We start from the raw sequence: 15338 nt of genomic DNA, 5'->3' as shown, positions 1-15338 counted from the left end.
ACTAGCAATTTCAGGCATCTCTGGAGAGCTTTGGCCATGAAAAAGATCATTGTATAGATCAGACTGCTCCAGAGCATTGTGTAACTAGCACAGGGTTACATTAGGTGTGCGTAGCAGAAACTGTACTGTTTAAAAATTAAAATAACAAAACAAAAAACACCCTCAGGGAAAGAAAGAGGCTGGATTTCTCTAAAATGCAAAAGTAGAAAATGGTTAATCCTGTAGTGAATGAGGACTGCTGTACTCTGCCTACCTTCCTTTCCTTGATTTTAAAGCCTTAGCACTCCTGTCGTTTTCAGTTCAGACTAATAAGAAGCAGTTGTAAATTGATTTCCTGATAAAGCAGTCAGACAAAAACATTATATTCTGAAGGAGTGCCTTTTACTGGCAAGTTTTCCTGGTTGCATACTTAAGTTCACCTTGACTCGGTGCTCTTTGCATTTTTTTTCTGAGAGTCCTCCAAAACTGCCATTTCTCATAGGATCTTTCCAGATTCTCTGGCATTGTTTGAATGCCCTTCCTCATGGGACCGGTGACTTTATAGAAATCAAGAACAGTGTTGAAAACATGACACTTTATGCTTCTCTACTCCCCATACTGTGTTCTTCATGCTTGTGGTACAGAAAAGTTCTTCAGGATTTGCCTGAGGTGCTTCTTGAGGAAAAGCATGGAAGAAAAGTCTGCTAAAGAGGAAACAGAGCTTAAGCCAAGACTGAAGAGATATAAGTTCTGGCACTTATTTATAGAATAATAATGTAGGTGTATTAGTATCAGCAAGTAGATGCTGTGCTGTGCATAGCATGGCTTTGATTTAAAGTAGTTTTGCTTAGCATCTTCATAATTAAAAAAGATCGTATATGCAGCTGCTGCAGTGAGAGCTTTGGATGACAGCTGTCATAGGAGGACACTGCAGGTATATTCCTATTTTACTATCTGTTGCTAAGCAATTGTGTGTGCACTGCTTTATCAGATGTGTTGGTGGTGGATTTTTCATTCTACACATGTGGTTTTTGTGACCCTTGTGTAAATGGGGCTCTCAAAACCATGATGCATCTGTCTGTCAGTAGTTTGAGAATATCAGCTTTAACGAAATTAAGAAAGGTTTCTCACACTGCTCTTGGGTATCTATATGGGCTAGGCTAAAGATACACCTAGGGATATGCTCTAGGTATTTTTCTCTGTAGCTGGGGCTTGCCGATTCAGTTATATCTGTGAAAAATTAACCGAGAGTCCATCTGAGCATGGCTCAGCTGGTCAGACTCATAGCCCTGGGCCAGAAGGTTCCCATCCCATGGTGGCCCTCCAGCTTGCTCTCACTGCTGACTTTGCAGCACTGCTCTCTCCAGGGGGAGTGGAGAAGCTGCCCTGTTTGACTTGATCCTACTGAGCAGTAGGAGCTTAAAAGACAATTCACCAGTTTGTGATTAAAGGGCACTTTGAAAGAACAGCTGAAGAAGAAAAGGGAAGATGTGAGTGGTCTGTTCTGTAGTTACCTTTTTTACTAAATCAAGGCAACATTAAAGGTAGTGGTGCACCGTCTACCTAAATGAAGTCTTTCTTTGGACTGTAAAACTTATTTCAAGGTAAGCTGCTAAATAATTTGGTTAAGAAAGTGTTAATCCATGTGCCAGTGATGCCCTAATAAGATGTCACTCTAGGACTTTCTATGTTTCTGGCCTGCTGCTTTTAGTAGAAAGACAGGAGTGATCCTGTATTATGGTTTGAGATCAAGGTTTTGCTCACATTTTCTGTTATGTGGAACCCACAGAGAATCAATCTGAAGTGACCAAGCAAAGAGAGTTTGCAGAAGAACACATTGCAGAGCTGTTTATTTTGGGTACTGAGTCCTGGAAGTCACTACACTAAGAGGCAGTTCATTGGAAATGAAGAAGGTTCATCTTACCCAAATTTGAATATTGCTGCTGTTCAGCATGGCCAGGAGGGATCAAATAACAAATTATAACCAACACATTCACCAACCAGCAAATATCACCCCTTCCTCCAATTGAGTGCTGATATCTTTAACTAGATATCTAGTTAAAGATATTTAGATATTTTTATTTTGTTTGAAATAAAAAAGGTCTGTGATTTTATTCCAGATTATATAATTGAAAGTATGAAAGCAGTGTTAGCATAGATAGATATTTTGGGATGCCTGAGTAATTGGCTGGTTTTATAAGTCCAAGCAGAAGTCTTTAGACAGTTGGATCTTTGTCATGGCTAGAACTCTCCTGCCTTCTGTTGCTGAAGGCAAGGTCTAGGATCAGTAGAGCAGCATGGCTAAGAAAACCACTTCTTTTCCCAGGGACATAGAAGCAGAAAACTTGGTATATGGAGTTCAATGCTGAGTTGCGCCTTGTGATCACAAATGCAGGAGACTGACAAAGCACAGACCTCAGTGGGGTTCAAAATTAATGTAACCCTAGGCTAAAGGCTAGAAGACTCTGGGCTGGGATTCATGTTTAGTTTGCTTTTTTGTTTTTTTTTTTAACTTCAGCCTGGTTTTATACTGTTCGTAGTGTACCAGCCTGTTCAGTGCTGTTGATTTAATGGGGTGATGTGAGGAGTCAAGCCTGCTTCAGTCATAACTGTAAATATTTATGGGGGTTGACATGTAAATGCTTTTCACTTATTTTTGGCGCATTAGAACGTAATTGAAGTTGTGGATGGTATTAAATCTTGTTGATTTTTATCACTCTTTGTTTGGAGTTATTTGGAAGAGAACCATCTTTCTGTTGCCAATTAGTTAATATTAACTCATTTGTTCCAGTGTACTTACTCACCCATAACTAAGGAGAGATTCTGCCTGCTGACCCAATACCATTGATGTGACATTGCTTCAAATTCATACCAGCAAAATGAGTAGAAGTTCTTATTATTGAATATTTTAAAACAGAAATAGTTCATTAGCTTGGGAAATTGTTAGAAAGTGAAAATCATAGGATAGCTAATTCCCTGCTTCTGTCTCTGCCACTGTGCTTTTCTCAGCCACTAAGAGAATGCGTAAGGAAAGAATTTTGGGCTTTGTCTTGGATACCTAATTTTGGTCTTTTATTATCCAGAAGGTCCATAAGCATAATTGGGATATACCATTCTCTGTTGTAATCGGTAAAAAAGAAGAAATTGCAGCTATCCAGTAACTGTAGATAATTATCTTGCTGAGGTGCTTTTAGACTGGTCTCTGCTATTTAGAAGATGGTTTGTAACTGATGATGGAATGATTTATATAGGTCTCTGCAAAATGTAGTTTACTAAAGAAGGAAAGCACTAAATGATCACAGTCTTTAAGGTTAACTGATACATAGTCTGTGCTGGAAGCTGCCAAGCACTGCATCAGCTCATGTTTCATAGTATATGTTTATGTGCTTTTTCTAATTTCCAACACATTTCAAATATTTAGTGCACAGGAGAAGCAGTCTAATCTACTTCATCTCCTCGGAATCCCTTATAAAAATCACATTGTTTTTTGATCTGCTTAGCACTCCCCACTGCTGAGTCTACTTCCTGCTTTGAAACCAAATTCTTAATTGTTTGTTCCTGTCTGGATCAGGCTGTAAAGCCTTCAGGGGTGGGAGTTCGCCTGGCTAGGTATTGGTAAACCTCCATCCCCTCCAGCATGGATTATGCAGGCTTTAAGTAACCACCTCTAGATGGCAAAAATAGGCTCAAAACCAAAGCTGCGTGCCTGTAAGCCTGAAAGCAAAACCTTGTCCTTCTGCTTAAAAAACTTCTCTGGTACTCTGCAAGTTTCACAGTAGCATACAAAGCCTCTGAGTTTTCAGTGGGCTTTTACCTACGCTGCCTCATCATCTGTGACTTTCTGCAGAGATGGTGCAGCTAGCAGTCATGGCAAAGCATACTCTAGGTTATGGTCCTACATGCAGCTTTCATTTGCTGCTCTGCTGAGATCCCAGCATGTTACACTGATGCCCTATGTAGCCTATGAACCTGGCATGTTCTGCCTTAGGTGATTCAGGACATGCATTTTTCTTTCCTTGTTTGCCAGTATTTTGTGTCACTTCAAAGCAGAAATAAAGCCATCAAAACATTCAGAAAGCTGCTGTATATTGACCAAGAGCAGATTACCATAAGAAGCTGCTTGCTGCAGGCAGCAAAGCAACGTCTCTAACACGCTGAGAGTAATAGCTGAGCAGAAGAAATTCTATGGAAGAGTTGCAGTCTTGGTTCTGGCTGTCTTAAGCCAGCAGTATCCCATGGCTGCAGTGCACTGTGAACCAGGTAAACCAGTAAGAATTGTCATCCAAAGTTTGTCAAAAAAATTTCGTAGAACGTTGATGATGCCAATGTGCTTTTCTGTTTGAAGAAAGGGATTTGTGACAGATGGCTGTCTTGCTCACACTGTTCCTAATATTGTACATCATCATATCCTTTCTTACTGAAATCTGAAGGCATTTCATGTGCATATTCCTGGGACTGCCGAATCTGTTACTTTGAAGCTTACTCCTTTACAGCATTAAGGAAGACATTGTTAGAGGTGAACAGCCTATCTGTGTGTTACATCTCTGGCTTCATGCAGGTGAATATGGTTTCTTCTCTAAAGCAAGGGGAAATATAATTTCTCTCTTTTGGGAGACTTACTGGAAAGGTCTTAATGCACTACAGGTGTCTTTCAAGGAACCACTAGCAAACACAGTTTATGTTATGCCAGCAGAATTCAGGCTGAATCTAGTCTCTAGCATGTAGCGTGTAAGGTAAGCATTTAGAAAGGAGAAAAACCTGCTTCTTTAAGGCAAAATGCTATCTTTTAGATCTGCATTCCTGGGCTACCTGTCCTGTCTTGAATGATATCTAACTATCCAGTTCAAGCTATGGTTTGCTTTAAGCTTTTACTGGGAGGTAAAATCATGCTTGTGACATACCTTACACACAGCTTAGTGTCTGTGTTTTTAAAACACTGCAGGTTCTCTCTAGTCTTGAACATCTTGTTTCCTGGCCACACTTTTGATCTTGCTGCTTCCAACTGTCATCATCATTGGCTGTGCTAGTTTTCTTTCATATTTCTGAGGTCATTGAGAATAATTACATTGGGTTAGACAAAAAGTTTGCTTCAGTTGATATCCTACCTAACTTACTAGCAAGAAGCAAGCATATCATGATGCTTCCCCCTGGATATCCTCCCTCCTTCCAGCTATCTGAAGCTTACGGCCTTCCCATGCTAATGTTTTTTTTCTGCCTGTTGGTTTTGGCCTTTGTTTTTTCTTCAGTGAACTTGTCTATTTTTTAATCCTGTTGTGACAATGAGCTCCCTGGTCTGAGCATGTAGGGAACAACACCCTTTTATTTTCTCTAATTTAAAGGATGCATTTCTTGTGGTGTGCGCGAGCCATTCCTGTCGCTTCCCAGTGTGTATTTCTTACTCTCACTTCTAAAGCTGGGAGGAAGACCTGTTCCTTGATGCTGTTTGCTCATTTTTCCCCAGTCCTTTTAAGGTTGTTTCTCTCTGCTGGTCAGGTTAAAGCCATGATTAAATATTGTATAGTATGCATAATTTGTGAGATACAAGTGTCGTGCTTCATGGCCAAGTATCTTTGCTAAACTCTCCTATAATTGTGTGTTCTTGTTGCCATATGACCTGGCAGTTTGTGTCTTTTGATAATGCACTTCCCTCTGTGTGGGAATGCTGCTGATTTCCCTGGCATTACCAGGTGAGTGGGACTCTGAGCGTGCTGTGTAAGTATTCGGAGACATTCTTTCCCTCATGGGATGCAGAGTCGATCTCGGTGGCTCAGTGTTTTGTTCTGCCAAAGCCAGGAGGAAAGATTTTGGAACAGTGCTGATGCTTGCATTTCAGAATAGTGGCATTTGGCTTTCTGTGCCAGCAGGAATGGGCTTGTCTTTTTGGCTCTTAACTGGTGTCCCTTGTCGGCCCTTTCCAAGGGAGCAAGGAGCTAGTTACCTGCAGAGGCTCTGATTCAAGCAAGCATGTAAGCACATGCTTGAATCCCATTGATGTCAGTGAGACTTCAGCATGTTATTAAATATACGCTTAAGGGTTTTGCTGAAGTGTGTCTTAGATGCAGGCGCTGTCTGCCAGATGTGCTCTTGGAAGGCTTGGAAGCCTCCCTGGTGTTCTCACATTTACAAGCTAGTATCAGCAGGCAGCTTACTGAACACGTGTAATACATCCTTCTGTATTCAGGGGCAAGGCATTTCAGGGAGAAGTGGTGTGAAATAACCCAAATGCTGAGTAAATGTGGCCAGATTCTTGCTGGAAATGGGTAGCTTTGCTGAAAGGAGGACTTGCAGGGGCATAAATAAATTCTGCACCTTCACAACTTTTCTTTCTGACTTTATGATGTGCAAAATATGTATGATCTTTGTTGCTGTTTGGACCCTTACTTGTTTTGTGAAAAATCACAGCTGTATTCTAACCCTTGTGCTTGGAATCTGTTAATACAATTTTTAAAAAAAGGTTTTGTCTCCTGCACTTGCTTCATACTTGCAAATTAACAAGTACAGTAAACTGCATGCAAACAGGATGTGGAGCTGAAACCCAGATAGAAATACTCATTGACAGTTTTACCTACTCCTGTACTGTTTGGAGTTTACAATAGTGTATTTGAGATCAGAATCTGTTTGTAGGTGCATACTAAAATATTGTTGCTTTCTTATCGAGTAGGATACCAATAGAATTTAAAGTTAAAAAAATACAAAAAGTGCAAGCTTTTATTTCTGAAGGTGTCTGAAAACATTTACTCTACAGTATTTGGAGTTGTTGCAAAGCAAAAATCCCAACAGGCCTGTGTCCACATAGCTGGGGGTTTTTAGCTAGTGATTTGCTTGTGTATGTTGTTAAACTGATTACAGAATATCTGGGCTCTCTAAGTCCACTGCATTGTTTGTGGAAAGTTTGATGGTAGCAGTGTTTGAGCACTGGGAACGCAGACATCAAAAGCTGCAGTGCCAAGAAGTGAATTCCTTTAAAGGAGAGACCTCCTGGGAGCTCCTGACTTCATCCACTCCAGCAATTCAATGCCGTGGTACCAAAGCATGGCATTAGGCTTCCCTTAAATACCTGGGTGTTTCCCAATGAAATTACATAGCGCTTGCTTCTAAGCTAGCTTACATGGAAAACTATTAACCTTCATGCTTCTCATGTGTGAAATTGAAGACAATTAGCAAAAAAATAGCTGGAAGAGAAAACTTGCTGGAATTGGGAAAAGAAACATTCCTTTCTGCTTGGTTAACTCATTCACAGATCTTTCAGGATGATTTTTTTTTAAGTACTGACCACATTGTGGATCGCCGTTCTTTTTGGTGTATGTTTTAATAATATAATTCTGAGAAAGGCTTGAAATAGATGGAACAGTTTGACAACTTTTCTTCCGTAAATAGGGCACTGATAAAGAAGCAGTCATGGTCTCAGGTCTGCTTTACCATCCTGCCTGTACTTTGTCTGCGTGCAATTTTTGTAGCATGTGAAGTACCTGAGATCTTGTTCACTGTTGAGTTTGCTTTAGAGGATGCCAACAGTGAAGTGAATCAAGTTTTATTACTTCTTGGGTGTGCAAGTATCTTGTGGCGACTCCTGTTTCAGGGACATAGCTGTCAGTCAGTGGAAAATGATTGGTAGCAGTGTGGCTGTGATGCCGAGACTGTAGGTAAAGCAGGCTTTGTAGATGGAGATGATCTCTTCTGGTCTGTACGTTATTGCTACCTTAAAAATCAATTAAATGTTTCTGGAAAATGTTTTTAGTCCAGGCAGGGAAACATTCTTGTCTCAGTAAGGGCTGAGAGAAACCTCCAGATACTCCACAGTAATTACTTAAAAATAATGGAAGCTTGCCTTCATTTGAGGCTTTGCTACAGCCACATCTGTCCATGGGTTGCCTCAAATAGAAATCCCTGAGTTTGATACCATGACATGGTGTGGAAGAGGGGAAGGAGGAGAATCCAGCAGCTATGGCTTCAGTCTGAGTGATAGGAGACCTGTGGTTTGATTTGTTTGCTTATTTTGCGGATTTCCTAGTGCTGGTTTCGAAGTATTGACTTCAGACAACCCCAAGTAGTTCAGCTTAGGTGAGTTAGAGAAGTGGTGCTGGCATTTGAGCTTCCTGCACAATTGGGAAAAAGGAACTGCCTTGAAAGGCTTATTAATGCTCCTGGGCTCAAAGATTGCCTGGGGCTAATAGGGAGACCCTAAGCATGAGGATTTGTGAATGCATCTTTCTTCTTAGAGTTGAGCTGTTGGATGTAATTCTGCCCACTGGGGCATTTCTGTCCCCTCAAGATTTATGCTCCCTTAAAAATAAGCCCTGAGAAGTGAGGAGTGAGAAGAGATGAACAAAAGCGTCCTCCATCTTTTGAACTGAAACAAGAACATGGGGAGCAAAGAATATGCGATTTGTGTTCAGGAAGAGTGCGGCCAAGGAGGAAGCTTCATTTTGTTGCCTGGAAGTTAACACAGACACTTGAAAAAGGAGAAACTGCCTTCCCATCCTGTTTTTTTTTTCTATCATGGGAGGAGAGACCAGTATCGGGTCTTGCCTCTTCAGCAGCTGTCCTACTCACTGCGGAAGTGTGAAAGTTGTGAATTTGCCTTCTCTCAGAGGAACAATAGAATTAGATTTAGGATCTCCCTTGTTTTGCATGACTGCAATACAGTGTGGGCCAGTTGCAGAAAGTGCATGCTACCACTGTTTCCATTTACGCTTCCTGTTTTATAGTGATCCCAGTGCTGCCTTAGTGGATTAGATGTGCTGAGAGCACAGCTTCCTAGTCAGGGACAGCCTAAGGCCTTACTATGTCTGTAGCCTGCGTTTGATTACAGCATTTCCTTAGCTGCAAAAGGGCAGGACCCATTTGTGTAGACATGGGTCTCTCAGTTTGGACACCCAGGCACTCAGCAGGTGACATCCATACTAAAAGGTGCAATGGTATTATTCATTATAACATGTAAGAGATAAATTTTGTATTGTCTGAACTGGTGGGTTTAGGTTCTTTTCACAGTGGCTGGAGAGATGTCATCCTCTCACTTTTCCTATGATGGGAATACTTGTCTATCTTGGGTGGCAGATTACTCTTTCAAACTAGCCACAACTTTGATAGTTACATTAGACTGAATGGACTTCCCAACGCTGGCTGGAATAAAGATGTCACTGGAGGTGAAGGATGTTGAGTTGTCAATCACCTCTCAATAGAGCCTCCTGTGGATATGTTAATGACCATCCCTATGCATTTCCTGGCAGTCATTCCTAGTACACTTAATAGATTATGATGTGTGACCTCATTAATGTAAGGTTTGGCTCTGCTTTCGTTCTAGGTCGTCAGAGCTGCTGAAGAGGCTGCTTCCACACTGGCAAGTTCCATCCACCCTGAGCAATGCATCAAGGTGCTTTGCCCCATCATTCAGACTGCAGATTATCCAATTAATTTAGCTGCCATCAAAATGCAGACGAAAGTAATTGAGAGGATTTCAAAGGAATCGTTGCATCAGCTCCTTCCTGATATCATTCCTGGGTTATTACAGGTACAGTATCCCGTGTCACAAATGTTCCTGAGCACAAACCACCACTGAGTAATTTGTGAGTCTGTGACCTCAGAGAGAATGGATGGACCCTTTGGGGCTAGATTTTGTTAAATTAAAGTTTTAATCCCTTTAAGTTTCTATATTTGAGTTTTTAATGTTAAGAAAAAGAAAATTCAGTTTCTTCTGTGTATGTTCCACAATTAGGAGCCTTGGCCTGACTCCTAAATAAGCCAGTAGTAGCCACATAATAAATTTGAGTGCAGGAGTCAGCCACATCTTACACTGTCTCAGTACATCCCAAGCAATATATCTTGTAGTCTCCTTTATTTCTGCTGAGCAGTTATGTGTTCTGATTGTACTTTGCACTTGAATTTGAATCCCAGCAGGCAGGCTGTTCCTTTCTTCTTTCCAAAATCAGGACTGAACTACTTGCTGACTTCATTCAGCCTCTTTCATAAGCCTCTCAGGCTGGGTGGGGAGCTGTGGTTTTGCCAGTGTTAAGGCTTGGTCTTACAATGCAAATTTAGCTTTCAGCATTGGCTGTAGGAATGTTGTCTTCTGTTCCCCTGCACAAGCAGCCGGCAGTGCCAGTGGCTGGAATGAGGCTGCAAGCAAGAAGGAAATAAGGGGAGGCAACAGTGAGAGAGGAGAGATGATGTGTATGTGTTTACTGGAGAGAGATTGTGGCAGGAACAGATCAGTCACTGTGAAAGGGGATACATGTTTGGGTGGGTAAGACTTCAGTGGAGAACTGGGGTAAAGAAGCCCTCCTTGCTGTGAGCATAAAAAGTTGGAAGGACAAGAGCGAAGTCAGAAATTCCCCTTCTTCATCCTAGGGCTTGTGTCAACTTTGTGGTGTCAGCTCTTGCAATTCTTTTCTTAAATTTCAGCTTCTGGGAATCAGACAATTCTGTATTGATCTAAGCTTTTGTTGTGAAAAGATTTTAGCCGTAATTGTTGGAGACAACAGTCTGAACAGTGGAGCTTCAGTGCACTGGAAAAGTTTGGGAGCAGCAAGCCTTTAAAATGCAGTTATATTTGTTTATTAAATTGCTTCCCTGTCTTAAAATGGATCTTATTTCAGAGCATAGGTACTTGCTCACCTTAGAAATTCCTAGTGATTGAAGGATTCTACTCCTTGTATTTGGGAAGTATTTTGGGATCCTAGCTGAAGGACTGTGTGTGGAGGGAATCACCAGTGTGCTTCTTTACCATGCCAAGGCTACTGGCGGAATGGTGAAGAGGAAGGTATCAGACAGCACCCATATGAGCACAAGCATGCAGCTCAGCATCTTGGAGTGGGATCTCCCTGACTCCAGTGAACTGCTGGGGATCTCCATGCAGGAACAGGGCTTAGCTGGGGGTGTCATGGTGCTTGCCCTGGTCCCAGTGCAGAGCTCTGGCTCCCTCAGAACCCGGGGAATAGTGGTAGGCTGTGAGGCAGTCTCCCATGTGCTGCATCTTGATGTCCTCAGGCTGGAGACAGCTTTGAGCCCATATAACGTCTGAGTGAATGCTCTAACTGTTGGGCTGTGTTATTAAATTCTGGGAAAAGAAGCACTGCCTTGCAAGCAAGTTGGCAAATGGAGAGGTGGGGTGATGGTCCTACTGGTGCGTACAGGGCAGGCTCTACCAACCCAGCACCCACCAGGACGCAGCCCTCAGGCCTCAGCGCCTCACGGGTGTGCCTGCCCTCATGGGAGTAATTTGGGATGGACACATAAACAAAATTCCAGGCCCACAGGGAAACTTAAGGTCAAGCAGAGGCATCTGATGATGTCAGGAAGCCTTTGGGTTGGGACCCATGAGACTGTGTCCTGCATCTCAGCTCTCCTTCCAGCAGTGGGTTGTGTCTTAGTGGGTGTTCCTCTGCTGTAAGCCTGGGCTCAGCCTTTTTTCCATCTCTGTCCTCAATAGCTTGGTGTTTCTCGCAGCTCATCTAGATCTCATGCTTTCCTAGCTCAGAGCTCATTGTGATTGCAGACTGTCATTCCACACTGTATTTTGGCCCTGCAGCTATAACAGCCTCGGATGTGCTGCATTCCTCCTCCTTGCTTTCCCAGCAGAGGTCACCCTGCATCTGGAGGAACCAGTGTCCCTTAGGCAGAAGTGATGTCTTCATTTCTCATGGGATGGCTGAGTACAGGACTGATGTCACCAGCTGCTAAGTGACCTGGTGGCTAGCTTGAGCTCTCCTGGAGCTGCCAGAGATCTTGTACACCTACAGGGGTCTCTCAACATGTTATTGTCTGGTATTACCTGATAAGTAATCAGAAAGCTTCAGGTTACAGAGGCAGTTCAGTGTGAAGCACAGTGTTTAAGGCTTTTCTGAAGGCAAGCTGGGAGCACGAGGGCTCCCCTCCAAGAAGTCCTGTCCATCTAGGATAGTGTATGGTCATCTGAACTGGACACAGGAGTGTGTATATTTGATGGAGTCCTAAGCGCATGTTAGGGAAACTGTTGTTCCTCAATGTTACAACATTAATTTTAACGTGATAGTAATAATCTATACTATCAGGAACAAATAGGATGTGATTGTATTCTCTCGCTCTTTGAGTATTCAGGTTGCAAACTGTTATGTTAAGCAGAGCTTTTTCTGTTGCTCTATTAGGTCAGGCACATTTACAGAGTGTTCATCAGCTCTTTAATATACTGCTCTGAAGGGATGTTGGTGAGTGCTGTTTGACTTCTGACCTTTTTTCCTTGTTTCACAGGGTTATGATAATACGGAGAGCAGTGTCCGTAAAGCTAGTGTATTTTGCCTAGTGGCAATTTATTCAGTAATTGGAGAAGAACTGAAACCTCATCTCGCACAACTCACTGGAAGCAAGGTACGAGAGTAAATGCATCTCTGGGCTCTTGATTATAGCTACCTGAATGGCTTGCACTACTAGCAGCAAGACCAGTGGCATCACAGTAGTTCTGGGTCAAGCTCCTTGTACTATGTTAAATTGTATCTCACCCTACCAAATACTACTAGAACAGCACAGCACTTGCTCAGCAGTGTGAGCATTTGAAATCTCACTAAGAAAATTTTGATGGAGTACAGAAATGGGTTTCATGATGCATTTGATCCTGTGTAACTGCAAGCTGCCACTGAGTGGGTCCTTCCCACTTAACAGTCATGTTTACCTTGCCCCTTCAGTGCTGCATCCAGGGGTGACTCTGCAGTGAGTTGGTTCAGCTGGCTGCTCTGGCTGAAAACCAGTTCTGCAATCCATAATTAGCTTTCAGTCTGTTCTGCGGCTGTGTGGGTAACCCAGTGCCAAGAGTGGTGGGAATGCATGGCTGGGATGGGTGGGAGAGCAGGTTCTCTCAGCAGCAGGTTGTGGTTTGGCTGGCAGAAATGCAGGTAACTCCTCACCTTTAATAGCATGGCAGTGTCTCTTCTGGGACACCAGCAAGTTCAAGTGGCCCTTCAGAGGACTTTGTGCCCTAGAGTCAGGTTAACAGCAAAACTGAAGTTCTGATCTGATGCTGCAAGTGATACCAACTCCTTAGTTCAGCTCTGGCCTTCAGACAAGAGCTGGCATTTCATGTAGAAGCAGGCAGTGTCTGGTTTTCAGAGCTGTTCAGGAAGCCATCACAAGATTTCTTCTCCTGTTTGAAGTTGTCATAACCAAGATTTCTATGCAATTTTACAAACAATTCTGCATTTTTGTTTCTGAAATAGATCTCTGCATGTGAATAGGTATGCTTAGTTTAGAGGGCTTCATTATGTTATTTTGAAACTATAATTTCTTTTGTGGATAGTGGCACAGGAAGTGTGGCATAGGCCAAAACAACCTGAGACTGAAGACACTTGGATTTTATTTCTGAATTGAGTTGCCTTGTCCTTAAACATATTACTGTGCCTCCAAATTGCTCTGGAAAGAGATAGCTATGAGTGCTGAGGTTTACCTCATTATATTTGGGCAGTCAGGAAATCCCCCTGTAAAATGTTGTAGAGACTTTATTATGCCAGTATCCTAGGTGCCACGGACTTACTCCACCACATAACTAACTATAAACATGTGAGTAATTCTTCTGGGTTTATGGAGACTGCCTGTGTGTTTAAAGTTAAATGTGTGCGTGAGTCATTGCAGGATCTGGAGCTAAGATGGTAAGACAGAAAAAGAAAACAAGCCCATGCAGAGGAAGTATATAATCATAACAGCTGCAGTTTCACTAGGTGTACCAAGTTAGTGAAGATATTTAAATGTCATTGAAAATGACCATTTTATAAAGCATGGAAAGTTCAGGGTGTTTCCTAGGAGAGACCATGGCTCTTGGATCACTGTGTGCCTGCAGCCCTACTGACCTCTGTGGATTCCTGCCCACCCAGAGCAGGCTGCAGGATTGAAGTCTGTGAACTGATGGCTGCTAAAGTGAAATGCAATAGGATTTTCTAAATCCCATGAAATCTCTCTGACTTCAGTGGGACTAGGCATAACCTCCTGCCTCTGTCTGTCCTGAAATACACTGAGCTTTGCTTCTGGCTTTCTCCAGAGAGCCCAGTGTCAGCACACTCAAAACTCTCAATTCACCGCAGAATGTGAGTTTTAGGATTTGCGGTTGACTTTTGTCCACCTGTTTTTCCTGGCATCTTCTCCTCATGTTTGTTTGTTTCTTTCAGATGAAGCTATTAAACTTGTACATAAAGAGGGCCCAGACCACCAACAGCAACAGCAGTTCCTCTTCAGATGTTTCAACGCACAGTTAATGGAGATATGTGGACATATGTGTAGACTTAGAAGCAATCAGTGGTGCCTCTCAGAGACCTTTCTGCTACTCTTCACTGGCGCGCTCCATCAGCTCAAGGAGGCCATGCAGATATTTATTGCAATCAGTATTTTAGTTCCTTAAAAAGCTTTTATGTAGAACCTTACTGGTATTGAATGTAAAGGAAGCAAGGTCTATGTTGCAGTCTTCATTAAAAGTGAACAACAGAAAGCCATACTTAAACATATTTGTATAGCCTGCTGAAATCTCAGAAATATGTTTAGGTTAGCATTCCAAAACTGAGTTCAGAAACCTGGATATGTGTAAAAGTCAAACAAATCTTGTTGGTTTAGTTCATACCCAGTTTTGGTTTCTGTGTGCTAGTTACCTGCTCTCTCCCATCAGCCGCTCTGGCTAGGTTCTCTTCTTCTTCCCAGTCTTGTGGTCCTGTTTTGTACTCCCTGCTGCAGCTTGTCTAATGTGCAGAGCTGTCTACAGGGAGATCTTTGCAGATGTGATTGTGATTCCAGCCTTGGATGCTTTAATACTGGGAGATATCAAGTGAGTAATGAAAAAGTAGGTTCTTTTTAAACATCTGAGATTTTGTACATAGTACTTCTGACTGACCTTCGATAGGCTAATTTCTCTGTAACTGCTCTCCAGCCAGCTGTGTTCTGCAGAACAGCTGGGCTCTTGCTCCTTTCATTGACTGTGTAAATATTTCTCCCCTCCTAACCCATTTGGCTCTTTCATATGCTCAAAAGACTCTTCAGGTTACTTGTTACTCCACAAAGGGAAACTGAGACCCAGTTCTGGGACTGATGGCCTGCAAACGGGACACTGAAGCTGGGTGGGTGGGTGTTGGATTAGGTTCTGAGTGTGCCCATGGGTGGGCAGTGGGGGCTCGCAGGGCTGTGTCTCAGTGCTGCCTTGTGAGGCTAGCTGCATTTTTGAAGTATATAGTGTCGAAGGGCTGATCTGCTGGTCTGACCTGACCCACTGGTAGTGGGTGATGAATGGCTTTGTCCCCACAACTCCTTTATGCTTTGGGCAAAATGTTCACCCCAGAGGACAGCAAGAGCATCTGAAATGGAACAAAAAGACCCTGTGGAAGCACCTGCTGAGCCAGCTGGGACAATGCTGGTTG

At 42.7% G+C, this 15338-nt stretch overlaps 1 protein-coding gene across 1 annotated transcript in view; it reads left to right on the top strand.

Moving 5' to 3' along the window:
- CLASP1 (cytoplasmic linker associated protein 1) overlaps nt 1–15012 on the top strand; it is a 175695-nt gene extending 160683 nt beyond the window's left edge. The window contains exons 35-37 of the mRNA XM_080620322.1: nt 9284–9490; nt 12205–12321; nt 14106–15012. Of these exons, the coding sequence (XP_080476448.1) occupies nt 9284–9490; nt 12205–12321; nt 14106–14192 (411 nt within the window). The 3' untranslated portion in view covers nt 14193–15012. The remainder of the gene's footprint in view (nt 1–9283; nt 9491–12204; nt 12322–14105) is intronic.
- The last annotated feature ends 326 nt before the right edge of the window (nt 15013–15338 follow it).

Source organism: Psittacula echo (genome assembly GCF_963264785.1).
Source record: "Psittacula echo genome assembly, chromosome: 6".
NCBI lineage: Eukaryota > Metazoa > Chordata > Aves > Psittaciformes > Psittacidae > Psittacula > Psittacula echo.
The sequence above is the reverse complement of the archived record's forward strand: the minus strand, read 5'-3'. Positions and strand labels throughout refer to the sequence as shown.